This window comes from Herpailurus yagouaroundi, unplaced genomic scaffold (assembly GCF_014898765.1).
Source record: "Herpailurus yagouaroundi ecotype Mexico unplaced genomic scaffold, PumYag 161, whole genome shotgun sequence".
NCBI classification, from domain to species: Eukaryota; Metazoa; Chordata; class Mammalia; order Carnivora; family Felidae; genus Herpailurus; species Herpailurus yagouaroundi.
In genome coordinates, this window is record NW_024412402.1 from 12,308,073 (window position 1) to 12,335,592 (window position 27,520).

The following is a 27,520-nucleotide window of genomic DNA, read 5'->3' on the forward strand; positions in this document are numbered from 1 at the left end:
ATATGGGTCCTCTCACTTCACTTTCATGCCAACTTATTTTTATGCATAGATTATGAGGAAGCTCAGGCTCAGGGTGATTGGTTGAATTAATCAAGACCACACGGCTAGCTGATAAGTGATAGGGAGAAAACTGGGAACCAGTCCTTCCTTTATCCTCGAGCAGTATTCTTTATTTTACCCCAGCATATATGCGACAGAAATGGGGGTGACACGGAGGCTGTGCCTTCCACTGACTTTAGGATGCTATTTAAATAAATATCCTCCTGTGTCTGATCACTTTGAGATGTAGTGAAATAACAAGTCTGGCCTCAGAAATGAGGGTTTGTAGGCAAACGAGGTAACCAAAATACTATGACTTCTGAAGAGGTCTCAACTGAAAGACTATATATTATTTGGGCTTTAGCTTTCTACTGTTGTTGGTGGGTACTACTGTGAAGAGACAGAAGGATTTGGGAGTACATTGTTACCTTTAATATACAGAATGGCTTTGAATGATATTTTTCATTTGTTGGCATTCAGCTCTTAGAGCCAGTATGTAGGAGGGTCTCATAGATTCAAGAAAGTGACATCAGAAATACTACATCCTTTCAAAACTATGAACAATTATTATAGAGCTAATTTGCTGCTTAATTCCAGTTAAAGCTTGTGTTCGGTCTCATGGAATCATTCTAAATACGGTATATTTCATATTTCCTTTTTTTCTGCTTAGAATTGTTCTACACTGAAAGAGCTCATGTTCGAACACTGAAGGTTCTTGATCAAGTGTTCTACCAGCGAGTATCCAGAGAAGGAATTCTGTCACCTTCAGAACTACGGAAAATTTTTTCAAACTTGGAAGATATTCTTCAACTTCACAGTAAGAAAAATCAACTCTGATCTTTGTGGTTAACATTTTTTTTTTTTTAACATTTATTTATTTTTGAGACAGAGAGAGACAGAGCGTGAACGGGGGAGGGGCAGAGAGAGAGGGAGACACAGAATCGGAAGCAGGCTCCAGGCTCTGAGCCATCAGCCCAGAGCCTGACGCGGGGCTCGAACTCACGGACCGCGAGATCATGACCTGAGCTGAGGTCGGACGCTCAAGCGACTGAGCCACCCAGGCGCCCCGATGGTTAACATTTTTAATAGATGAAAGATTGTGAGTGCATAAAGGCACCATAACAGTAAAATCTTCTAAATGTATCCATGTTAGCATTCCTGAAATTATATAATAATATGTGAGCACGTAAATAAAGAAGTGATCTGATGTTTGAATACCTCCCTCCCCAAACACCCACTCACACCATCAGCCTTTTGTATATAAAGTATTAGCACCAGGAGTTAAGGTCTAAAGTTGATGTCTAAGATGAAAAATATGAATAATTAAAATTACCCTTGGAAGTTTCTTATCAGTTGCAGTGTATGTGTTTTTAAAAATATATATCCAATATAATGATGTATATATTTTTGGATATATAATATACAGTATATAATTTCATGATGGAATAATTTTCAGGAATTAAATTATTATTGCTTCAAAGGTTTGAGTAAATATATAAAAAAATTCTACCTTGCTGGCTTTCCTTGGTTATAGTCATCTCAGACTTTTGTAGACACAGTTTCTCTTTTTGTAAGTCACTGCTTCTCTGTGATCCTTAATTCTCAAGCTTTCTTGCATCAAGGATGCCATCAGCACCTGCCAACGCCTGCCTACCAAATTGATGCCTTTTACGTCTTTGTGGGTGATCTTAGGTTTCACCGGCATGAACTGACAAGTTCAGTGTGATTATATGCACTGCCTGTGAATGGGAACGTTTTGAGAGCAACAGTAGGCAGAATCACCTGTTCTATTTAAATTTCTTTATGAGCATGGTTATGAGGGAGTCTTGAAGTTAGATGCATATTTGATGCACCTATACTGTATGTAATGTGCTAGTTTCCACCTTGTTTTATGCTTTGGCACCTGTTTTTCAGAGAGAGCTCACAGGTATCTGTACGTATAAGAATTGTGTTCAGATTTATATTTAAGGAGGCAAGAAGCGGCTATACTACTGTGAAAAAAAATTTTTTTTGAAAATTTAGGCTCTCGGTACAACCAGTAATGCAGGCTGTATACTTAATTATTTTCTTTTTTTTTTCCCCCTTAGTTGGATTGAATGAGCAAATGAAGGCTGTTCGCAAGAGGAATGAGACCTCAGTTATTGATCAGATTGGGGAAGATTTACTGACCTGGGTAAGGAAATTTGCTATTTCATTTTAATGTTTTTATAGACACTTGAAGATCACATTCAGGGTTGAGTAACTAATCTGCAAATTTGCAAACTCATCCATGTTGCAAAGCTCCTGTAAAGATGAAAGGGGTCCAAGTATGTATTCTCTTGGGTAATATCAGTTTTTTGTTGTTGTTAATATCTTAGAAAAGGTGCTCATTCAAGTTAAGTGCTCTTTTTTCATCAAAGATATTCTTTGTGTTTTAACAAATAGCAAAGTGACTCTTGATAAGAATAATTTAACTAATGTAAAATTTTAGCCGTCTTCCGTTGTCCAGGTCTCAGAATCGTGCTCTAAGACATTAAACAATTGTAGATCCAGAGCTACCATCACAGAAGTAAAGAAGTGACAGTTATTTACAGTGTAAGGAAAGAGTTCGGAGACTGTCATAGCTGTTTCATAGCTGTTCTGTTTTTCTGTCCGACTCTGTGAGTATGTACCCCACAGTATGTACTTCTGAGCCAAACCCTGTTTTAGATGCTAGGGGTACAGTGGCAGTCGAAGCAGACATGGCCTCTGCCTGCGTGGAGCTTACAATCCCTGGGAAGACAGTCATTAGTTCTTCCAAGTGTGTTAAGAGTTACAAAAAAGGGAGAGGACAGGTTATTAGGGGAAGAAATAGCAGGGAGACCCAAACTAGGACATAGAGAAAATTTTCATAAGGGAAAGTGAATATGATCCAAACTTTTAAAGAAAGTACTATAGTTAAGGCTGTGACAATAGTAAAGTATATGATCCTGTTCTCAAAATGTTAACCCAAGTTGAACAGGAACTGGTTAGATATGCCCACAGAAACTTATTTTACATCAATATGCAGAGGGCTCGAGAAAATGCCACAAGATTTTGCTAACTCTACAATGATAACTTTTTAAAAAATTAAATGCTAGAAAGTTGACTAAAACAATGTCCATCTTACTGCTTTTGTTGATGGTGAGATCATGGCTCAGAATCTACTAATCCAATAGTAGATCTTCTCTCAGCCACTTGACTCCTAGAAAAAATTGCGGAATCACAATCCGGTCTCATCTTGCATTTACTCAACTTTCCAAACCATCTTCTCACAAGGCCTGCCCTGGCATTATTGTTACTAAGGAGATTTAAGTCCTTGAAAAACCCAACTCACTTTACAACTACTTTGTGATGGTGTGGCTCGTTTTGTTCCTTGATCTCAGGGTGACAGTGAAGGTTGCAACCGCGTTCTCTTGGCTTGGCAGCACACTACTCAACTTGAAACAGAAAATCCATAGTATGACATGGTAAAGCATCAATTTTCATGTCAAATTTGGACTTAAAAGCTTAAGTCATGTGGACCTAAGATACCAATCTTGATTCCTATGCAGTTTCACTTGGATCTCATATAAGTAGTGTTTGCCACCAAGTGCCAAGTGAGATTTATCATTAATAAGGTACAGAGGTGCAGTCAGTCCTTTTGCCATAGTCCATTAGACTGCATAAACCTACTACATGGTACAAATAAGGTAGAGAAACCCCTTAACAGAGTGGGACAGAAGAAAATTAATTTTAGAACATGTAAGAAGAATCGTATTCTTTTGTTTTTTAAGATTTTTTTTTTTAAGGGGTGCCTGGGTGGTGCAGTCAATTAAGCATCCGACTCTTGATCTCAGCCTAGGTCATGATCTCACGGTTCGTGGGTTTGAGCCCCTGCACTAATGGTGCAGAGCCTGCTTGGGATTCTGTCTCTCCCTGTCTCTGCCCCTCCCCTGCTTGTGCTCTCTCTCTCTCTGTCTCAAGATAAATAAATAAACTTAAGAAAAAAAATTTAAGATTTTATTTTTTTAAGTAATCTCTGCACCCAACATGAGACTCAAACTCAGGACCCTGAGATCAAGAGTCGCATTCTCCACCACCTGAGCCAGCCAGGTGCCCCAGGAGAATTGTATTCTTGACCATTGTGATGTACCTATAAAAAGCTAAGGAAAAATAGAATGGACTAACCAATTTGGTTAGTAACTATGAGGTACAAAGTGTTTGCTTAGGGCAAAGCATTGGCCAGAAATACTACAAGCAAAAATCATAAATAGGCCTTTAGATTTGCTCTATTTTTTAAAACAGGCTTGGAGAGTATTTTTCTGGTATTGGTCCCTTGAGATCACCTTATGTATACTAAGCTACTTGACAACTACTGTAAGAGGAAAAAAGCTACTTGAGGTTGGGATGTTACTTTCTTTTGTAAACCCAGCTGCTGTTAGTATATATATGGCACTCTGATTGACTAACATACCAAAAATTCTGCCAGTCTCATCTTTCAGTGTGTTAAGTGTCATATTTATAATAAAATATCAATTGACACTGGAGCAAACTATTAAAGTTTTCACATTGTACGTATGCTACTTGAAGAAAGGATACCCTGAGTTTAACTACAAATGCACTACAGAAGGATTTTTCACAAAATACCTTCACATACAAACTTATGGAAATAATGGCTTTATTTTTAAAAAAAATTTTTTTAATGTTTATCCGTTTTTGAGAAAGAGAGAGAGACAGAGCACAAGTGGGGGAGGGACAGAGAGAGAGGGAAACACAGACTCTGAAGCAGGCTCCAGGCTCTGAGCTGTCAGCACAGAGCTCAACGTGGGGTTCTAACTCACGAGCCCTGAGATCATGACTTGAGCTGAAGTCAGACACTTAACCAACCAAGCCACCCAAGTGCCCCTGGAAATAATGGCTTTAAATGGGAGATTATATGAAAAGCTTCTTTGTAAACTATAGAGCAACTATTATGAACATGAAGATGGTTAAAAAATAATTGAATCTGTACTTATATAAGACTATATGAGTGAGGCACTTCTTAGGTGTTTTATAAGAGCCTAAAATCAGTATATATACACACTTAAATTTAGAAATTTAAAAATATCAGTAGAAGGTGTAATTTTTGGCAGAAGAGGTTCATAGACTCATGGGACCCTCCCCAGAGAGGTTGAAGGCATGGACCTCTACCCTCCGCGTGGATGAAGCAGCAGCGTTTCAGTTTTATTGTGACCGGAAAACTGATGACTTGTTCTGGGTTTTCATAAAAAGCCAGAGCCCACAGCTTTTCTTCCTAGAGCAGTTAGCAGTTTTTGTGAAGGGGTCCGCTTATAAGAAAATCAAGTTTTAATCTCAGTCTTTAAGTGTTTTGTGTCTTACATTTCCCAAGTGTCAATCTTTCTGTTTCATGTCGAAGTGGCGTAGACTGAGCAAGTGATAAGCTGTGGTAGCCTGTGAGCAAGAAAACATTGGAACGTGGTCAGAAAAGGTCTGGCTGTATCAGGGTCGGACCTGTGTAACGGAAAAGCATTGATAGCGCACAGACATATGTAGATTTCCGTTTCTTGTCTTTTGAGAGTAATTAGTGGGACGTGGAAAGAATCGTGGTTGTCTCTCATTTTGCCTGGCCTGAGATGGGCTCCATATGCCGTTCTCTATTGTGTTCTTTGCATTCCCGGCACAGTTCAGCGGACCAGGGGAGGAGAAGTTGAAACACGCTGCTGCCACCTTTTGCAGTAACCAACCTTTTGCCCTGGAAATGATCAAGTCTCGTCAGAAAAAGGATTCCCGATTTCAGACTTTTGTGCAAGTGAGTTGAGTGAGTCATGTAAGGAAAAAAATAATGCAACTTTTTTTATGGAATATGGAATAAACTGGGGGGAGTCTCAGACCAAGATTTTTAAAAGGATTATGTTAATGTTTTTGCAAGTCCTACATGATCTCTTAAATTATTGGAGAGTATAAAGATGATGTTGGAATGGTAAATAATAAAGAATAATTATCAGGGTTAAAATACTTGACAGAGAAGTCCACATTACCACGGAGATATTGTCAGGAAGTGTCCCATGTACGCCGGTGACGTAATACGGTCACAACATGAGAATGGGCTCATAACTAGCCAGGGAAGAGTGTAACCACAGTCATGCTTACAGAGGTGTTGATATTGGTATATATCAAGGGTCAGTAAACTGTGGCCCACGGGCCATATCCAGCCTCTTGCCTGTTTTTATGGAGTTTTATTGGAACACAGTGTAGTAGATTTTTACTGTGGTACAAATTACCACAAACGTAGCAACCTAATGCGAATGTATTATGTCACAGTTTTTGTGGTTTAGGAGTACAGGTGTCATTTAGCTGGGTCCTCTCTTCATGCTTTTTCACCAGACTGAAATGAGAGCATCAACTGGAGTGGCAGGTCTCATCTGAGACTTGGGGTCCTCTTCTAAGCTCCCAGGTTGTTCACAGAATTCATTTCCTTGTAAATGTATAACAGAGACCCCTGTCTTCTTGTCGTCATTGACTAGAAACTGCTCTTGTCTTCTAGAGAATGCCCATATCTCTGCCATGCAGCCCCATAGGCAGTTTACAAGATGGTTGTTTCCTTTCTTGCAGGCCAGAAGGATTGTGTCTGTCTGACAGCTTTCTTTTAAGGACTCCTCTGATTAAGCCAGACTCGCCTAGGAGTCACTCTCCTTTTTGATCAATACAAAGTTAACTGGTAGTAATCTAATCATATGAGTGATATCCTATCACATTCACAAGTTCTTTCCACCCTCAAGGGGAGGTGATTATACAGGTGTGTGCACCAGAGAATGGGAATCTAGAAGGCCGTCTCAGAACTCTTTACTACACACGGCCATGTTCATTCATTCACGTGCTATCTATGACTGCTTTCGTGCTAAAACAGCAGAGTTGAGTACTTGTGACAAAGACTGGATGGCATGCAAAGCCTTAAGTATCTATCGTCTGGCACTTCACTCAAAAGTTTGCAGATGCCCTGTTAGAGATGAGCTGGTATATATCCGGGCTGATGATCCATCGTGCCCACTTTGGAATGGCAAATACCAAACCAGCCAACTAACTTTTGGTAGGAATGCCAGTCATAGGAAAATGTAGCTAGATTTTCTGAAAATGTAAAGATAAAACTTTTATCACAAACAAGCAGTTCTTAGAGTTGATTATGGATATTCTCAGTTTTTGCTTAAACAGGTAAGAAAGAAGCCATTGGCTTAGTGATAAAGGCTCCCCTCCCCCATTACGTCAATAAAGGAGAAAGCCAGAAGTACAGTGAGACCGTGTTATACCTTGCCATGTTTTAAGTCTTGGTTTAATAACCAGAACTGTGATGTTGTAGACGCATACATGATGAATATATGGTACATGTTAGGTAACTAATAAGAATCACAAATTCACCTATTTTACTTTAATTTTAGGATGCCGAGAGCAATCCGCTGTGTCGTCGTCTGCAGCTGAAGGATATCATTCCTACCCAAATGCAGAGGCTTACTAAGTACCCTCTTCTGTTAGATAATATTGCCAAATACACAGGTACAGCATTCTCACTGAAATTAAAAAGCCTAGGAACACAACAAAACAAAACAAAAAACCCATGTCCTGCTGAATAATCTCTCACAGAGTCCTGGTGTCCGAGGGTTTGATTTCCAAAGAATATGGCAACATTTCCTAACAAGATTCAGTCCAGTCTTCTTTAGGCTGTTTGATTTAATATGCTCCATTAGTAGCTCTTAACACAGCATTTGGCAAACTATGGATCGTGGGCCAGATCTGGCTCATCCCATATTTTGTAAAAAAGTTTTATTGGAACATACTAGTGTTCGTTTGTTGACAAATTGTCTCCGACTACTTTTGCACCAAACAGAATTGAGTGGTTGTGACAAAGGCCACTTAGCCCCTCAAAGTGTAAAATATTTGTCATCCAGTGCTTTACAGACAAAACGTACATCTGGCGCTTTACAGAGAGCACCAGCCCTTCCTCTAGCATACATCATATTTGCTTTGAAGAAGGCGTATCCTGGGCAAAGAAATTCTGTGTATCTAACACGTACCTCCATGAAGCCCCAGCAGTGTGCTGTAACCCCAGCTCTCCTGTTTAAAAACAGGAGGTCAGTCTGAGTTTCTGAGTTGAGCTTTTAGGTTCTTACACGTAGTTCTCATTAATAATTTTATGCAAACTATTTCCTGTACCTGAAAACTTGGAAATACTCGTGCACGTTCATTTGTGAACACACCTGTTCCAGATAGGTGGGCCGTTGTTCTGAGGGTTGTTGTCTTAAATATTCTGGTTTTGTCATTCTTTACATTGTAGGCCTCAATGTAATCTCAACACATTTTGGTGAATTTTATCTTCTTTTAATGATAAAATGTTGTAATCTGTTTTCTTTCCTTAAATATATTCTCAAATTCAAAGAAACGTCTTCTGCAGTTATTTTGAGTTCAGTGTTACCGTTAAACAGTTATTGCTGAACAGGTTCCCTGGACATAATCACATAGGCTGTGCCCTCAGGGGAGATTCCAGGGGGAGAAGGGGTCCCACTTGTATAGCTTACAGCATGAATGAGACCCACCCCCTGGAGTATGTAACATGGTGGGGCTGACACTAATGCACAGCTCCTTGAATTTGGGCTTAATTTGGGCTTATTTGTCCTAAGACATCTCATCTGCCCAAAGGCTATCTGAATTGAGATTCTGCTGTAGATTTTGGCCTGATATAAAAATATTCAAACTCTTCATACATATATATATATATATATATACATATGTGTGTGTGTGTATGTGTGTGTATATATATATACATGTGTGTGTGTGTGTGTGTGTGTGTGTGTGTGTGTATATATATATATGTAAGATGTATGTTCTTTTCTGACTTCCTTTATCTTACATTTTGGATTTTTCTTCTATACTTAGAATGGCCAATGGAAAGGGAGAAGGTGAAGAAAGCTGCAGATCACTGTCGTCAGATCTTAAACTATGTAAATCAGGCTGTCAAGGAGGCAGAAAATAAGCAGGTAAGAAGGGAAAAACAAGAAGATATAGGATGACATAGGGAGAGTATTAAATTAGTGTTACCTGGGATCTGTGAAATAATAATTGAAATTATCATGACATAATTGACAGGTGGAGCGTTTGTTGGCTATTCATGTAGTAGGTGGGTCCGGTTCAGTCTGTGGTAGAGCATCAGTTTTGTATTTGGCTTTCTTGAGCATCTGTAGTTGTTCGGTCTTTCATTTATGTGTTCATTCAACAAATATTTCTAGAGCACCTGTATCCTGAGTGTATGCTGAGTATACCTGTATACTGAGTGTATGCTGAAGTAAATAAGTCAAGTAAGTGCCCACATGGAGCGTAGTTTCTGGCAGGAGAAGAAGGTACCGAGCAGATTGTGGTGCAAGTATTTTATGTAATAGCTGCTATGAAGGAGACTTTGGAGTGCTAGGAGTGTATAGCTTAGTGCTGGGGTACAGGGAGAACCTGGTTTGAGGGTGTTGGGTGGTAGCCATCAGAGAAGGCTTCTTTGAGGAGGTGGCATTTAAGCCAAGCCCTGACGAATGAGTGGAAATCAACCAAAAGAATATGGAAGGGGGCATCCTTACAAGTAGAGGGAGCAGCATGTGCAAAAGTCCTGGGGTAAAGAGGAAGCATGGTCTGTCTGGGGAACTGAAAGATTAGGTTAGTGTGGACCATGCCTAAAAAGTGAAGCCGGAGTGCTAACAGAAGGACGCACAGTAGGCCAGGACCAAGTCACACGGGGCCCTGTAGACCATGTTTAGATTCTGATTTTGAGAGCAGTAGGAATTCATTACAGACATTTATAAGAAGAGTGACGTGTTCAGATTTTACACTTTGTAAGTATCACTCGTACTGGTCCGTGGCGGAGGGGTGGAAGGGGGCAGGGAGGAGATGAAGGAGCTCAGTCTGTTGCAGCAGTTCAGGGCAGGTCGTGGCGGCTCGAGAGGTACAAGAGTTGGAGAAGTGGAAAGTAAAACTAACAGGATTTGGTGACTGATTTAGAGAAGGATTTGAAGGGGGGTGCGATGGTAGGAATAAATCCCAGGTCTCTGGTTTGCACATTTGAGTGGACAGGACGAGTGAAGAAGGCCCCAGATTTGTAGGGAAGATGAGGAGTTCAGTTTGAAATATCAGGTGAAGACGGATAGTGTGCCGTTGGCTATCTGGACCCACCTCTAAGAGGACTGCGCTGAAGATAAAAATGTAAGATTGTGAGTATATATAGAGGTTAATTGAATCTGTGGACCTGGATGTAATTTCTTAGGAACTGAATTATGATGACGGCTCTGTTGGTGAGGCTGTAGGAAAACGGGAACTTTCAAATGTGTTGTTTGGAGTGTAAAATGATAAAACTCCAGAGGGCAGTTTGGCAATATGTTCCTAAATTAACAATGCATACGTTCATACATCTACCCTTTGACCCAGCAATTTTGTTCCTAGTGATTTACCCAGGGAAAATGAAGATATGTGCCCACAGATTTGTACAGGAGTGTTTATAGCATAAAGCCAATGTGGTGTAGTCATAATAATTATTCACTAGAATAATAAATACCAGCATAAAAAGAAAGGAACCTGCTGATGCAACGTGGATGAACCTCACCAGCATGATGCCAAGTGAAAGAGAGCAGATAAGAGCACATGTATATAGTTTTATTTATGTGAACTTCTAGAACAGGCTCAACTAATCTGTGGTGGGAAAAAAAGGTCAAAAAAGTGGTTGTTATTGGCGATGCGGGGCCAGATACTAACCAGGAAGAAGGACGAGGGAACATTCTGAACATCACATGAGGTGATGGCAGTGTTTCATATAGGAGTTTGATTGCACAGGGGCATACGTGTGTAAAAACTTGTGGAAAGGTACGCTTAAAGTGTGTGCGTCTCACAGGTACATTTTACTTCAAAAAAGTAACCGTAGGGGCGCCTGGGCGGCTCATTCGGTTGAGCGTCCAACTCTTGATGTTGGCTCAGGTCAGGATCTCATGATGGCATCGAGCCCTGCATCGGGCTCTGTGCTGACAGCGTGGAGCTTGCTTGGGATTCTCTCTCTCCTCCTCTCCTTCCTTGCTTATGCTCTCTCTCTTCTCTCAAAATAAATAAATGAACTTAAAAAAATGTTTAAAAAGTAACTAAATAAATATTGACTCTTGTTAATGATATGCACACTAAAATGTTTAAAGGTAAAGTGTGCTTACATCTGTAAGTTATTTTGGAATGCATTCAAAATGTGTTGTGCCTTGATGGATAGCTAGAGGGATGAACAGACATATAATAAAACAAATACAGCAAATATTAACGGTGGACGTAAGTAATGAGTGTATAGGTGCTCACAATACACATTCAGACTTTTCTGTTCACTTGGACATTTTGTAATCTTGGGGGAAAATGCACATATGCTTTGACCTAACAGTTGTTCCTTTAGGAATTTATCTTACAGATATATCTACACATGTCCATAAAAATATATGTTTTAAGGCCTTTATATCACAATATTGTTTGTTATAGGAGATGATTGGAAGTAACTTACATGTCCTTCAGTCAGTGTAGTTGAGTAAACTATAGTATGTTCACAGAGCTTAATACCATACGGCCATTTGAAAAGTGAGTTCTCTCTATATGTGCTCATGTGGAACAGTCTCCAAGATACAGTGATGAGTAATACACACACACACACACACACACACACACACACACACACGTACACATACATGTACACATGTGTATGTGAATATGTTACCATTTGAGTAATTAACATATTAATATGCTACCATATCTTTTTAAAAAGGATACATACACACAGCATGCACAGAGAGAAGCATACTTACATATGCATATATTCCGTTTGCTTAGAATTTTTCTCATAGGCTACCCAAGAATGGGTATCAAGATTGAGGAGGCAAGAGGACAGGATTGGAGTGAGACTTCGTTTTCATTGTGTGTCTTATATTACTTTTCGGATTTTGTACCACGTACATGATTTACATATTCAGAAAATAGCCACAAGCTAGTTAGAGGTCAGTGAGTTTGGAAAGCAGATTGAACAAAAACAACCAAAGAGGCAAGAGGAAAACTAGGAGGGTGTGATGTCTCCAGAGCCAGCGGAAGGAGGGGGTTGTTTTAAGAACGAGTGAGCTGTCGGTTATGTCCGGTGTTGCAGAGAGCTCTGTAAAATACAGGTAAAAAGATGTCCATTTGGTTTAGGAACAGGGAGGTCATTGATACCCAAAGCAGTAACCTTGGCTCCATCTTGTCATACTCGCAGCGCTTAGAAGACTATCAGCGTCGCCTCGATACCTCCAATCTGAAGTTGTCAGAGTACCCAAATGTGGAAGAGCTCAGGGTGAGAGATTGTCTAATCATAATTTAAAAAATGAAATACAGTTTACTAAAGACCTTGCAGGTAATTAACATCTCTGTGGGAACATCCATCACCTGAAGGAGTTCTTGTATCACAGATTGTCTGTATTTATGATTCTGTTCTTCGTTTGCAACATCTGGTCTGCGTGAAGCTTAGTCTTTCATTAGAGGAATCTTTTGTGTAAAACGAACTCTTTGTAAGAGAAATTTGCAGGAGACTAAGGGAACATTAGTAATTTAGTTTTATTTTGTTCTTACAGTCTGAATGGGAGTAGGGCTGTTTACTCTGGGAACTTTCTAGATTACTGAGTAAAACAAGATAATAATTTTTTCATGAACCTCTTCAGAAGCATAAATGTTGAAACCATTACAGGAATGGTAGTAAAATATTTAGTAATTGCCATTTCTGTTACATGGGGCTTTTGTGTTAAGTAACTGCTTAGGATTTTTAATCTTTCTTGGTCTGTTTTACTTGGTGGTGGTTTTTGGCAGATGTATTTGGTGGCTGGTTAATCAGACTTTTATGTCTTATATAACAGCTTATCAAAAGGCAGGCTTAATATGCTTAGCCCCATCTCTTCCAGACAGTGGGATTTTTCTAGGGCTACCTAGACTAAAAGATGATTCTCTTACTAAATTATTAATAATCAGCAAGGCTGATCACCGCCTCGACTTTTTTATGAGTACTGTTCTTCCTTAACTTGGTTTGGAACTAGAGTCTGGCACTCGCAGGCCTCCTGCAGATAAGCTAGGCACCCCCCTTATCTAGTTATTCATAGAAAAATGAGGGGATGGGCTGCGAATCCAGTGCTGATCGTTTTCATAAGCTGCTGTCATGTGTTTAGTGTGAGATTTATAAGACAGCACTCCTGAATATTTTCCTGCAAGATGCTTCTTCCCTTTTTAGGAGATTGTATGCAGCTTACTTTAACTTGATCTTTATTCCATGGTCAACAGTTGATAGATCTCGATAATGATACTGAAGGTAAATGGCATCTTTTATGTGAAGAATTTTTTGAAAAGCGACTGTATGGAATATGATCTCCGTAAGTGTTTGGAAATAATTTGTGTATAATCGTCTTTGTTTTGGCAGAATTTGGATTTAACAAAAAGGAAGATGATTCATGAGGGGCCACTGGTCTGGAAGGTGAATCGGGATAAAACTATTGGTAGGTGTAATGTCTGTCAGTATGGGGGAGAGTGGAAGAAAGAAGAAAATAGTAAAGTTTCCTTATGCCCGAGAGAAGAGATGACCGTTCACAGTTTTCAGCTGCAGCAGTGAGCAGTGCTGCTCTCGTATTTTTGCAGATCTGCTTATGCTGTGTTGTTATATGTGAAGTGCATTACATATTCATTTGGGGTGAAGCAGAGGTTTGTCATGATTCTGCCCTGTCTCCATCATTCTTGTATTCTAATGAGCTTTCCAATAAGCTTTCTTTAAACTGCTCCATTTCAAACGGTCTGTGGTGAGAAACCGTGGTGTTTTTTTTTTTCCTCATCAGTCACAGATTGGCATGTGTGTCAATACAATATAAAAATTAATATTATTATTATGTTCAAGTTTATTTATCTTGAGAGAGACAGAGAGAGTACAAGCAGGGGAGGAGCAGAGGAAGAGAGAGAATCTGAAGTGGGCTCTGGGCCATTAGCACAGAGCCCGATATGGGGCTCGAACTCATGAAACCGTGAGACTGTGACCTGAGCCAAAATCAAGAATCGGACGCTTAACCGACTGAGCCACTCAGGCACCCCTAAAAATAAAACTAAAAGAGGCAATAGCAAGTTAATTTTTAACATGTATTAGACTGTATTAGATTTAACAGAAATAAATTTTCTGTGTCAAATTGTTAAAAAGTTTATAAACCACATCTCAGTATCTGCACTCATCACCTTCTCTATGTTTTTGTTTCCAGATCTGTACACGTTGCTGCTGGAAGACATTCTTGTATTGTTACAAAAACAGGATGACAGACTGGTGTTACGATGTCATAGTAAGATTCTGGCATCTACGGCTGATAGCAAACACACATTTAGCCCTGTCATTAAGTTGAATACAGTGTTGGTTCGACAAGTGGCAACAGGCAAGTATGTCTGCAGAGTGACAGGAAGCTTCAGGTTCATGATACAGTTACAGGAGATGTTCGGTATTGTTTAAGTAGCCCAACTGGTATAGAGTTTTGGTTTTTTAATGTTCTTAGACAAATGAAATTTATTTACTGGGGAGAAAGTAAGAATTTGTGCCCCCAAATTATTTGGGATGCCTAGATTCTCTGAGCAATTTTCTGCACACTACTTTGATCTTTATTCTGTGTTCAAATCATTGATTGACACCAGTGAAGATGGAGAATTGAGAGGTAATCCCAACGAAAAGGCTTTCATGAGACTGGTGTCTTTTTTGATTTGTGAAAAAAGCGCAAACAAACAAAAATGAAGAGATGGGTTTAGTTTGGGGTACTTGAAATCCGTTTAAGTCAGCAAGTTATATGTTAACTGTACCAACAATGAGATCCCTTTTAAAACTTGTTCGTTCCGCAATGACAAGAAAAATTGGTGACCTCTTTTCTCCAACATCTAGCTGTTTAGCAAAAGGGCAATTCAAAATAAATGCAAAAAAGTCAGTTCAGTAATTTAGATATATTGACACCTCTTGTTTCTAATAAGTGACTGTGGAATCAGTGCTGGTTTTTATAGTCTTTGTTTTATTGACATATAATCTATACAGCATTGTCTACGGTAAGTCGCACAAAATTGTAACGTGTAACTTAACAATTTTTTACAGAGTGAACATGTTTAAAAGTGAACACATTAACCTTTACCTAGATTAAGATGCAGAATAAATCAGGACACTAGAAGCATCCTTCATGGCCCCTATAGGTCACGTTCATGTCATCAGAGTGATTTTTGTCTTGTTTCTTCCAGATAACAAAGCTTTGTTTGTCATCTCCATGTCGGACAACGGGGCCCAAATTTACGAACTGGTGGCACAGACAGTTTCTGAAAAGACTGTGTATGTATTAGATATAGCTACCTTACCCTAATGGTTTTTATTGTCCTGAATATAATATTCTATAAACTTAACTTCATTTTTGTAATCGTAGTTTGACAACCGAAAACTATATGGAAAGAAGCTCTTCCTCTGTATTCTTTTAGAGGTGTTTTTCTAAGAACCTGTTCTTTTTTTAGATTGACGTCTCCTATTTTGATTCTATTCTTTTGAAAGTATCTTTTCTGAAGAAAATTTCTCACAAGTGTCATGTGAAGTTTTTAATGGGCAGTGTGTGCATAACGCTGTTTGTTAGGTTTTTCTTTAAGGTATAGCATTTTTTATAGTCTGCTTACGTTGCCAAAATAAAAATAACTCTCTGGCAGAAGTAGGGTTTTTTGTTGGATTGGCTTGGCTTGATTTCTGGTTTGTTTGTTTGTGTTGTTACTTCTTTCTGCGTGTATTTAAAGGGCGTTTGTTTTTCCTTTCACTTTTGGATTTTGGAACCTTTTCAAACTTCTGCAGCTGGCAGGACCTTATCTGCCGGATGGCCGCATCAGTGAAGGAACAGTCGGCGAAGCCAATCCCACTGCCCCAGTCACCACCTTGCGAGTGAGTGTGCATTTGCATTGTAGTAGGACTGACTTCGCGTTTTGTCAGGAAGGGAATAGCTAATTCTTACATCGTGTCACAATGATGTTTTGGCAACTCGTGAAGCTGAAAGATGGTTTTCTTTCTTCCATAGAGGAGACAACGATGAAGAAGAACCTCCAAAATTAAAAGTGGAGCATCATAGCATTTCAGTCCCTGGTCTGCAGAGTCCAGGTAAACTGATCTGTTAGGTTTGCCTGGAAGAGTGGAGTCTAAATGTTACTAAGACGCAAAGAGGCTTTACGTCTTTTGGACTTTGCAGATTCTCGCATAAGCTGTTTCTTTTAACAGACTTCACTTATGAGCCTTTCGTGTGCCATTTTAACACTGCTCCAAGTGCCGTGTCTTTCACTTAACAGCAGATGATCTCTGTACTCTTGTGGTTATTTTTTCAGGTATTTCCTGAATGCTTCACATTGAAAGTTAAAAGTTTTGCTTAAGATCTATTCTACTTTTTCTGTTCCATTGAACAGACAGAGATTTGGGATTAGAGTCTCCCCTAATATCGTCAAAACCTCAGTCTCATTCACTGGGTGCCTCTGGGAAGTCCGAGGTAGATGATCTGTTTGTGGCTGAGAGACAGTTTGCTAAGGAGCGGCATGCAGATGGGACTCTGCAGGAAGCTGGAGCAAGTTACCAAATCCCAATCCCAGACCCGCACTTGCCTGCCTCAGAAGAACGGTGGGCCTTGGATGCACTAAGGAATTGTAAGTGCTGTTCATAAGTTAACACAGATGTTTGTGAAGTGCCAGAGTTGTGTCGTGTACCACGCAGCCATTTAGGGAGAACCCAAGGAAGTTTAAACTCTGACTTTTCCCTTAAAGAATTGTACTATCTCGTTGGGAAGATGATAGAACACTTCCTCCCACCTTTTAAAGTAACCGGTACAGGTTGTTACAGTTGATCTGGTGGTGGTGACCAGAGAGAGATGCATCAGGAAACAAGGGGGATGTGATTATCACCTTGAAGAATGGGCAGGATTCAGATAGGCATGTAGAAAACATGCAGATCAGAATAGTGATAGGGCCAGAAGCACAGAGGCAGGAAACTCTTGAGTGTGTTCAGAGAGCCGCAGGTAGAGGAGATAAGGTGGGAAAGGTGGAAGGTGGGACGCTGAGGCCAGCTGTTGTGAACCTTGAATACCAGATTGAGTCCTCCGAATTTGAAGGGTGGCACAGCGCAGGGGGGCGCAGTGTGATCTGATCGACACAGGGCTCGATCCCACAACCTTGTGATCATGACGTGAAGTCAAAATCAAGAGTCAGATGCTCAACCCACTGAGCCACCCAGGCACCCTATCATTTCCTTTTTTTATTTACCAGAGATTACGGGCTCAAGTTGAAAACTGGCAAGCTATTTAAGAGGAAGTGACGAGCAGGAAGTTGGGAGTTTTAAGCCTGGAGCTTTGGGGAGAGGATAGAGAAAGAGATGGGTTTGAATGTCAGAGCCATAGGAATTCATCATATCTCTCAGGAAATGAAGGTAGAGCAGGACAGAGGGCCAAAGACTCAGACCTGTATGGAGACAGTTTCCCTAGAGAAACAAGATAGAAATTAAGCCAGAGTGAAAAGTACGGAATTGGTCAAGTTCTTTAAAATCTAATTCATTCTAGAGTCTCCTGATTCTGACAGTCAGAATGATTTCTGATGGTTTGACTAACACTGTCCCACTAGTAAGGTCATTTTTAAAAAACTAATAAATATGTTCTTATCCTTTGAAACTATACATGCTACCAAATCATTGAAATTAAATTTTATTATAAGGCAACTTTATTTTCGTCACCATGTAAGGAGATTCTTTGGATTATTATAAAATGATAAATGTTCTGTGTGTCTAATAAAATTAGAAAAAATAACACCTGTGTATACAGTGTCGGCTTCTGGAAAAAGCAAAACTTTCAGGGCTTCTTTTCTAGCATAACACAGCTTTTTAACATCTTTTTAAAAAGTACTTTCGGGGTATTATTCAGGTTGCATGGAATCAAAAATAGACAAAGGCATGGTATTAGTTAGCTGTTCTGAACAGGAGTGTCTCCTCATTCAGAAGGCTTACTTACATCTTTTCAAGTCTTGTTTGATATTAAATCTTTTCTAGATGGTGCTTTATCTCATTTTTCAATACAAAACAAAAAAATGATGGTATGAAATTAATATTTTGACTCTACGAAAAAGATACTTTTTGAAATAATTGGTAGTTCCGCAGACGAATTTAATTCTGGCAGTCTGAGGCTATTGTTGTGAATGTGTGTTTTCTCCTCCCTCCTAAATCTTTCAGTGGGCTTGTTGAAGCAGTTGCTTGTACAACAGCTGGGTTTGGCTGAGAAGAGCACTCAGGAAGACTGGTCACGTTTCCCGAGATACGGAACAGCGTCTTCCGGGGTGCAGACAGACAGTGTAAACCAGAACTCTGAAAATAGTAAGGCCTGTCCTCCTGGTGAAGGACAGGTGTCCTTTAGAACTGAAAGTGGTGACATTTCCACTTGTTACAGTCCACGGACTTCAACTGAATCTTCTGCTCCACGAGATTCAGTGGTACTGGCATTCCAAGATAGCCAGGCAAGTAACATTTTAGTAATGGACCACATGATTATGACCCCAGAGATGCCTCCTGCAGAGCCAGAAGGGAGTCTTGATGAGAGTGGAGAGCACTTTTTTGATGCCCGGGAAGCACATAGTGATGATAATCCATCAGAAGGTGATGGAGTGGTTAAGAAGGAAGAGGATGTTAATTTGCGCATCTCAGGCAAGTTTCTTTCACATTTAAACTTTGATTTTGATGGTCATTAACTGTGCTGTGTGCTGTGCTGAGATGGATGTTTGGGTATCTACGCATTCTCGTGTGTGTGTGTGTGTGTGTGTGTGTGTGTGTGTGTAGCATTTATCTTTCATGCAGTAAATGATGACTGAATCTGCTCTATGCCAGACCCCATCGTAGGTGCTGGGAGATACGGCACTGATAACACAGAAAAATCCACTATTCTTGGGAAGCTTAAGTACTAGGAGAGGAAAGAATAATGGTAACTGAGTAGACAGATGTCAGACAGTAAGAAGAATTAGGAGGAAAAATAAGTCAGAGGCGGCAGAGATTGATAGGGCAGTCAGCAACCAGGGTCGGGGTGCAGAGGACTCTAGGAGAGAGCAGGGGCACGCAGGCCGCTGGGCAAGAGCAAGCGTCTGGCGGTGGCTAGGTGCAGGGTGAGGGAGAAGGTGGTGCACCATGAGGTACGAGGACTGTTTGGCTAGGGCACTTGTGGCAGGATCATATGGGGACTTTGCAGTTTGCAGCTTTTGACTTTTAAGACACTAACACGAAGTTTTTTGGAGATTTACCATGAAAGTGTGCTCAGTTTAGCTTCAAGCCAAAGTGCGAAGACCCTGATGTACTTAAAACTGAACTTGAGGATTGGAGAATTAATGGCTTTTCTCCATCTTTAGTGGCTTTGAAAGTTGTCAGCATATCCCCTCGTCTCTGTTTTTTGATGCGAGGATGGCGGCACCAAGCTCATCGGGCTCTTCCGTCTCTGTCAATAGGAAACTATTTGATCCTTGACGGCTACGATGCGGTGCAGGAGAGCTCCACGGATGAGGAGGTTGCTTCCTCACTCCCCCCACCGCCCACGACAGGCGCCCCCCCCACGGACTCTGCCGGCCAGCAGCAGCATTCTCCCCAGAACGCCCATTCCGATGGGGCGCTCTCACCGTTCACCCCGGAATTCCTGGTCCAGCAGCGCTGGGGAGCTATGGAGGATTCCTGTTTTGAGATCCAGAGTCCCCCCTCTTGTGCAGACTCACAAAGCCAGATCATGGAGTACATTCGTAAGATCGAGGCTGACCTTGAACACTTAAAGGTACCTCAGATGTCCGTGTCCTCGTGGCTGGGGTAAAGAAACATACCTAACAGAGAGGACGTACAGAACAACTGACATGTTGATGTCAGTAAGCTTGTTCAGGTTCTAGATTTGCTGTTTTCTTTGACCAGTATCCATGAACAGACCTGGATAAAAAGCCGAAATCAGCACTGTTTATCTGGTTGCAGATCACAAAAACAGGAAAAGGTTGTAGCACCGTAGACAGCGTGTTTGTTTGGGTTTCTAAGTTTAAGAACCCAAATATATTTGGGATGACTGGCTGGCCTCCATGAGAAAATGTGAATAGCAAGCTGACGGAGGTGGGGTTTGTGTCGTTATGAATCTAGGCTAGAAAATGCTTTCACTTATTAATTATCTGCAGATCGTTAGGTGATGTCAGTAGTTTCCCAGCCGCTTTGACACATAGACACTGGCTCCAATGGCTCCCGTAATCTGAAAACCTGGACATGAATGGATTTTTGTGAGTTGGTAGTTGAAGCTGTCACCGTATGGGCCACTATTTCAGAACTGACTTAGGTGGTAATTTCTGAGAAAAGGACTTTATCTTAAAGTTTGTCATCAGTAGACACAACTGCTAGAGCCCAAACATTTTTTCATTACTTTGCAAACAATATTAAAAGTGATCTTAGCCTTTTAGCTAAAGACTGGTCTTCCTTTTTTCTTTTCTTTATTTACACACACAAAATTTTTTTGTGTTTATTTATTCTAGAGAGAGAGAAAGAGACACAGAGTGTGAGTTGGGGAGGGGCAGAGGGAGGAGACACGGAATCTGAAGCAGGCTCCAGGCTCTGAGCGGTCAGCACACAGCCTGATGCGGGGCTTGAACCCACGAACCGCAAGATCATGACCTGAGCTGAAGTCAGACGCTTAACCGACTGAGCCACCCATCTTAGTTTTTCTTTTAACCTCACTTGGTCAGTGTTCCCCTCATCCCAGCGCTGATGAGATATCTCCTAGGCCATTGTGGGCAGATTGGCTCTGCCACCGTTCATGTCACCTGTGGGACCATTTTCAGGGTGACTCTAGGGGTGGGAGAATCACCTTTACACGAGAAGGTTTTAAGTTATTCACTCAAGGGAGAATCTTTTTACAGGAATGAAGTTTCCTCTTCTTCCCCACTAACAAAATTGTTAATGACATTAATGTGGACATTTAGAGGCATGTACCAGTAATATGCAAAAGCTTTCTTTCCTGTTTTCATAAAGAAAGATTAGGATGTTCAAATGAAAACCTATGGGTTTTATTTTACAGAAGGTGGAGGAAAGTTACAACATTCTTTGCCAAAGGCTGGCTGGATCAGCCCTCACAGACAAGCACTCAGGTATGTGAAAATTGTGGACTCCAGACTCTAGAATCATTCTGCCTGAACAGTACATCGGATGAAATGATTTATTATTCTTTAAAGTGGAAGCCTTCTGAGATTCCATTTCTCTCCTGTCTTTAAAAAACTGCTTGTTTCCAAACATCATCTATCAGGCAGAGGCTGCCATTTGCTGACTGTGCTCTTCCTCTTGTGAGAGGAGCCGCGGCCATCAGTTGTCCTGTGCGGTCCCTCCCCACCGCACACTCTCCCGTTCCCCCGCCCCCGTCTTTCTTCACCTTTACAGAAGCAGAAAGCAGGGCGGTGGGAAGCCTGGGCAATCCTAGGTTCCTTAGAGATCTGCCAGTGCTGCTGCGAGGGGGCTTGGTGCTCCTCGGGCCTGGCTGTACTCCGGTGTCTGTCCCGACAGCCAGGGCGGCGTCTCCCCGCGACCGCAAATGGATCTGTGCTCAGTGACGCGATTTGTACCCATCTGCTTACGTGCTTTCGAATGAGGCTGTTCTGATCCAGTGAACAAAAGACCCAGCCCTGCCCTCAGACCTCACCTCTCGGTATTCTCTGAGTGTTCATTTGTTCTTCTTAATTGGATCTCCGCTTGTCTTTATTCTTCCCAGATAAAAGTTAGAGCCGCGCGTCCTGGAGGTGACTGAAGGTTGTTGGATTTTGAGCGTCGGCCTTGTATCACCCATCCTGGCTCCACCGTGGGTGCAGAGAAGAGTGTGTCCCAGAGGGTCTGCCTGTGAACCACCCCCCTCCCCCCACCCCGGGGCAGCCATGTGCCCGGGCGCCCAGAGCGGGACTAGTTCTTCACAGTCTGGCAGCTGCACTGGTCTGTCAGTGAGGGAGTATTCGTTCTCTCACTCTGCTCTCCTCACTATCGGAAATTCATTTTGATTCACAACAGAAACCAAATGTATAGAGCTTTGGGTGTAGGATATGAAATTTTACTTAGACTTAAGAAAAAGAGAAAATCAGATGTATTTATTTGACTTCATTCCGTATTTGAAAGCACATTTTAATTTTTATTTTGCCATGTTTTGTTTTGAGTAGTGAGAGTTTTAGCCCTTTGTATTTAGTACACCCAAGGGTCAGTTGCTCCTGAAGCCAAGAGTTCAGGATAAGGTGTTAGGAGGTTGGGTAGAGAGGTGAAGGAGAGGGGGAAGTAAGCAGGGGGAGCAAGGAGCATCTAGCTTCCACTAAACTGTATTGCATGCCCTCCGCTGCCCAGTGGGCGTCGTCTTTGAGGGTCACCTCAAAGGCATAGTATGCCCGTGGCTCCGCTCCTGTGTGCGGAGGACTTGAGCCGTGTGCTACCCAGATGGGCAGAGAGCTGGGTGGGCTTCCTCCCACGTGAGGCGAGCACCTCTTCTCTGTAGCCGGGATCAACCCCCAATTAACAGAAATCCTCAGTGTACTAAAGAGCAGGCACTTGAAAATCGGTGTGTTCTTCTTGTCTTCTTTCTATCGAGGGTAGGGATTTGGGAGGGAGAGGAAAGCAAATTTTATTTTCTTGGCTATAAATTTGCTATTCTTGGTATTGTTTCATTTTTATAATTATACATTAGACTTCGGCACTTGTGTAAATTATCCCTGCAGGTTGAGCGGGAAGTAAAAACAAACAAATGGAGATGCTTCAGATGGTGGCGGGGGTGGGGGTGCTGAGGAAGGGGGGGATGGGAGCGGGGAAAAGAGTTTGGGAAGGTTATCTAACTGAATCACTACTGAGTTGAACCATGGCTCTCAGTAGCCACGGGTACTGCTGAATATAAGGCCAGTAAAATTTTAGTACCTGGAGGTTTGACTCTTAATATTAATTTTGCACTGATGGGTGCCAAAGGGCTCTCTGAGTTCAAAGGAGAGCCGCGAGTGGAGTGGAGAGAGATGAGGTGGAGAAGGCAGAGCCGCTCAAACCAGCTCCCGAATGACTTCCTCTGACTTCACTGCCGGAGCTTTTTCCACACTGGTGCATGACCGACCTTAAAAGTTGCAGACCAGAGCATACACTGGATACTGTGGGCAAGGGGTTGCTAACTGCCTGCTCTAGAATGAATTGTAGTATTGGCTGCCCCCTGCAGAGGGTAAATGTTTCAGAACTGTAACTTGAGAACTCCTTCAGTGATACTGGCTTTCTGTGGTTTTCTTTGTGCATCGGGTATATGTGTTTTGGAGTATTTTTGCCAACTAAAGCTAAATCATGGGTCAAGTCTTCAAATTCTGTTACTACATAAAGAGTACCTCCACTGCTCATTTCAGTAGTGCCCTCTGAACTCTGTGGGTAATCAGGAAGTAATTTTACTCTTCCCCCGCACTCTCATCGCAAGCGGTAAGGATTCCCTACTGCTTTTGTAAACGCCACTACAGTTTAACAAGCTCATCTAAGTCCGGATTCCTATTTCCTGCCTTTTTCAAATCTGACCTATGTTTTGAAGTAGACCAATTTGGACTGTTGGACCTCATCTATAAATTAGAATTCTATTTTGAGTCGTAGACCAAGTATCAGTTAAATCTGAGTGGGCTTAAAAATTTTAGAGGCAGAAGCTAGTAAGGGAAGCTTGGGACTTGAACTTTCTGTATCTCTTAAGAGAAGCGAGTGGAAAAGCCAAATGATCATGTAGCGCTGCTGGAGATGACGTAGTCACTCGCAACCAAAAGGGCAACACGCCCGTGGCCACCTGACACCGGGGTCATCAGCTGGCATTTAATCTGGAGAAAGGGAACTGTAAGTGGAACTTTTATCTTAAATTCAGACAGTACAGGGTAATCCCATAATTCCCTAGCACGCAAGAAGCTTTGTAGGTCAACAGCGTTTGGGTTTCTCTTCTAGCTCAGCCAGTGTATCTCGCCCTTAACAACGATTGGCTTTGCTTTTCCTGCAGTTGAAGCTCTCCTTGGAACAGGGCTAACTGGAAAAATACTTTGACCGTAGCTCTAGTACTTCCAAATAAACTCATATCTGGATTTTTAAATGAAGCCCCAAGACAAAGTCTGAGTCTGAAAAGATTCCACAATTTTGAGTGTGTTCTTTTTATCCTCTCGGCCTACCTTCCTCCCGCCTCCTTCCCAGCATTGCCTCCTACACCTTCCATTTTTTTGGCCGTTATAATCACAGCCATTTTACTTTGATACCATATCTGCCTTTCAGGACAATGGAATTAGATATTCCTAGTGTCTTTGAGCGACAGTGGTCCCCAGCGAAGCTGTTTTCTCCCAGGTTACCTGACTAGAAGCTGGAATCAAGGGTGGTGAACACAGCAACCTTCCCAGAGCAGGAGGGCTGGGCTTTAGCCATCCAAGTGACCTGCTGTGACCCTGTGCTCTCTCTTGTGGGCCTGATGGCTCCTTTGCTATTAAGTGGCAAATTACATTTGGAGTGTCTCCTTCCTTTTCAGAGAACAGAGTTAATCAAGGCAAATCAGCAAGCCCCCAAAGTGCTATAATTTCAAATCATGATTACATACTTTAAAATCAGCCAACTTGGACTGCTTGAGTTATCTTGGCTTTTAGAACCTAAACTGTAACTATTCTGTCGTACCGTAAGAAGGCGCATTTCATTAGTTTTCTGGCTTCCCATTCCCCAAAACAACTTCTAACCACTGTTTAAGGCAGTTTTTATTTGTTTTTTTGGAGGCAAGAGGGGGAACCTAATGTGAGAGTAAAGGAGAAAAGCTTATTTTCTCTTCTTTTTAGAAGCTAGAGAAGATAATTAAGGCTTCCTGTGAGTTGTCTTTTACTTGCATACTTTTTTTTTTTCTTTTGATGTTGGTAAATTTGGTGTATTACATGGAGCTTCTCTATTTCAAACTGGAAACTGTCTTCTCTGAAGGTGGTGTATGATGTTATTTTGAACTGCTAGAGCTTTGGTCAATATTTCCTTCTGTATACGTCACAGAGGGCACCATTGAGAATTGTGTACAGAGGACCTCAGAATACAAAATTGTCAGGACCGTGTAGTCATCTTTCTGCTGGCTGGTCTCTTCCCCCTCCTGTTACAATTTTTGTTTTAAATCATGGGGTTTTTTTTCGTTTTTGTTTGTTTTGTTCGTTTGTTTTCTGACCCACCCCATTCGTTGATCTGCAAAATAGTTCCTTCTTCGAGAAAAGAGTTTCTTTTGCCTCGTTCCGTATGCCTTCCCCACTGGTACTGATGGTTTTGATAATAAATTGGTGGAAGAACAACGTACCTCGTAGAAGGAAGCCCTGTCTGCCATTTCCAGGTGCCAATGGCTAAGCAGATGTACTGCAAAAGTGGTAACTGTAATGTGCACACTATTGGTTATTTTTAATAAGCCTCTTCCTACTAGAACATTTTATTTTCCTTGTTCACCATACAATCATGTACTCTTTAACAGAAATTACTTTTAAAAAAATCTGGAACTATCTTTAAAAGAACTTTATTAATAATCATGTATTTTTACTGATCACATTTTGAAACGCCTAAAAGACTTTATTGTTCTAATTATCCAGATGTACCTTTGTAAAATAGCTCTTTTATGAATTAGCTGGTAAGGCTGTATGTTTCTGGAACAAAATATTGGTCATCTAAAAACTTTCTGTTTTCTGGGGTCTGGGAAAATAGAAAATGAGAGTTCAAATATTAAATATGCTTAAAGGAACCAAGTATGTGGCTTTTTATTTATGTTCTTCTTGGTTTGTCTTCTCCGAGTTGCATTAGAAAAGTTGAGGCCCCAAGGAGGCCTTCATTCATCTTACTGGCAAGTGACTGTCGAGCAGCTTCCTGCTTGTTAGAGCATCTTTACTAGCCAGACGAGCCAGCTCTTCTCTGATGGGCCAGCGTCCGTGAGGACACCGACGGCGGGTGTTGCCGCAGTGTCCGGGGCGGTGCTTTTGCTGTCTAACAGCTTCATTGAGACATAATTCACATTTCACACGGTTCACTCATTTAATGTGTACAGTTTGATGATTTTTGGTATGTATTTTTTAAATTGTAAAACATATGTACCATAAAATTTGTCATCTTAACCATCTTTTAAGTGTATAAATCAGTGGGATTAATGGGGCAGCTTTTATCGTTCACTTGAAAATGACTTTGGTTTAATGCCACCCTAAATGAAAATATGATGTCTTTATTACCATTCTTATCCCCAGTGCTGGACTTCCTAAAGTAGCAATATTTCTATGCTTTTATGGACCCCGTTTCAACTTTTGGGCTTTTTGGTATGTTGGTTTTGACACAGAGGTATCATTCGACTTATTCTTGGGATGATATTTTAGTTTTCAGTCATTCGGGGGCACATTTGGCTGATAGATCTAATAAGCGTGACAAAAAATGCTCAGTATTTTGTAGGATTTTTTAGTTAAGCTTTCTAAAACTGAAGAATACGCAAATGTACTTTGCAGAAATGAACCTGTTTGTGCTTGTGGCTGTGTTTATGAGCATAACCGGTAGGGAAACGCATGCCTGTTCCATCCCCACTCCTGGATGGCCATCTTCTAAGAAGAGTGGCAAAAATAAAATACTGTCGTTGCATATGAGCAGTTGCTTTCACTTTTTGCTGTCCTCTTCCAAGCTAAATGACTGGCTCACCAAAAGTTTAATACCACTTTGAAAGATAAGAGGGTCTATCTGGATGAATAGTTGCTTTTCAGGTGGACTTGATGGCTTCCTACTATGACGAATGTCCTAAAATATTACAGGTAAATAGCTAGATGTAGGTGTTGCCCATCTCTTTCTCTAACGTGAAGTGTAATTCGTATTACGAACTGCAAGCCCTTGCCTGATCTTAGCCGTCAGGGAGCGGGTTGGTTCTGCCACCTGTTATTAGGGAGACACCATCATTCCCTGAGCGTCAGCCGAGGCCTTGATGTGAGATCATTTAAGGTAGGTAGAGCTCTCTTTCTGTCCCAGTCTTTCCCTCTTATTTGCTTAGGGTGCTTTGGTACCTACCTATAACTTAAGGCTTCCTTTATAGCATTTTATTCCAGGGGATCTCTTTCTTTGTACATGTGACCACGGGGTTGGGGCCACCCAGTCAACATTCTGATCAGTAACAATAATGAGGGTGTATCTTGGTAATTTTTTAAAGTTTTTGGAGGAGCATCTGTACAGAGAAATTTTTTCTGCCCTCTATTATTTTAAATAATAAAGGGCAGCCATTCTCAATCTTTTTTGGGGCAGGGGGAGAGTGAACAGGGGAGAGGGGCAAAAAGAGAGAGAGAGAGAATCTTAATTTAAATTTTTTAAATGTTTATTTTTTGAGAGAGACAGAGCATGAGCAGGGGAGGGGCAGAGAGGGAGACACAGAATCCAAAGCAGGCTCCAGACTCTGAGCTGTCAGCA

General features: G+C 41.2%; 1 protein-coding gene across 3 annotated transcripts in view; it reads left to right on the plus strand.

The window, feature by feature from the left end:
- Positions 1 to 25,839, plus strand: part of ARHGEF12 (Rho guanine nucleotide exchange factor 12) — a 151,921-nt gene extending 126,082 nt beyond the window's left edge. For all 3 annotated transcript variants that reach the window (XM_040483331.1, XM_040483329.1, XM_040483330.1), the window contains 16 exons: positions 710 to 856; positions 2,127 to 2,212; positions 5,702 to 5,827; positions 7,452 to 7,566; positions 8,944 to 9,044; positions 12,305 to 12,382; positions 13,493 to 13,568; positions 14,313 to 14,480; positions 15,319 to 15,406; positions 15,908 to 15,994; positions 16,128 to 16,207; positions 16,507 to 16,740; positions 18,308 to 18,775; positions 19,564 to 19,880; positions 21,153 to 21,222; positions 21,837 to 25,839. In XM_040483331.1, the coding sequence (XP_040339265.1) occupies positions 710 to 856; positions 2,127 to 2,212; positions 5,702 to 5,827; positions 7,452 to 7,566; positions 8,944 to 9,044; positions 12,305 to 12,382; positions 13,493 to 13,568; positions 14,313 to 14,480; positions 15,319 to 15,406; positions 15,908 to 15,994; positions 16,128 to 16,207; positions 16,507 to 16,740; positions 18,308 to 18,775; positions 19,564 to 19,880; positions 21,153 to 21,222; positions 21,837 to 21,847 (2,252 nt within the window). In that variant the 3' untranslated portion in view covers positions 21,848 to 25,839. The remainder of the gene's footprint in view (positions 1 to 709; positions 857 to 2,126; positions 2,213 to 5,701; positions 5,828 to 7,451; positions 7,567 to 8,943; positions 9,045 to 12,304; positions 12,383 to 13,492; positions 13,569 to 14,312; positions 14,481 to 15,318; positions 15,407 to 15,907; positions 15,995 to 16,127; positions 16,208 to 16,506; positions 16,741 to 18,307; positions 18,776 to 19,563; positions 19,881 to 21,152; positions 21,223 to 21,836) is intronic.
- Positions 25,840 to 27,520: the final 1,681 nt, after the last annotated feature.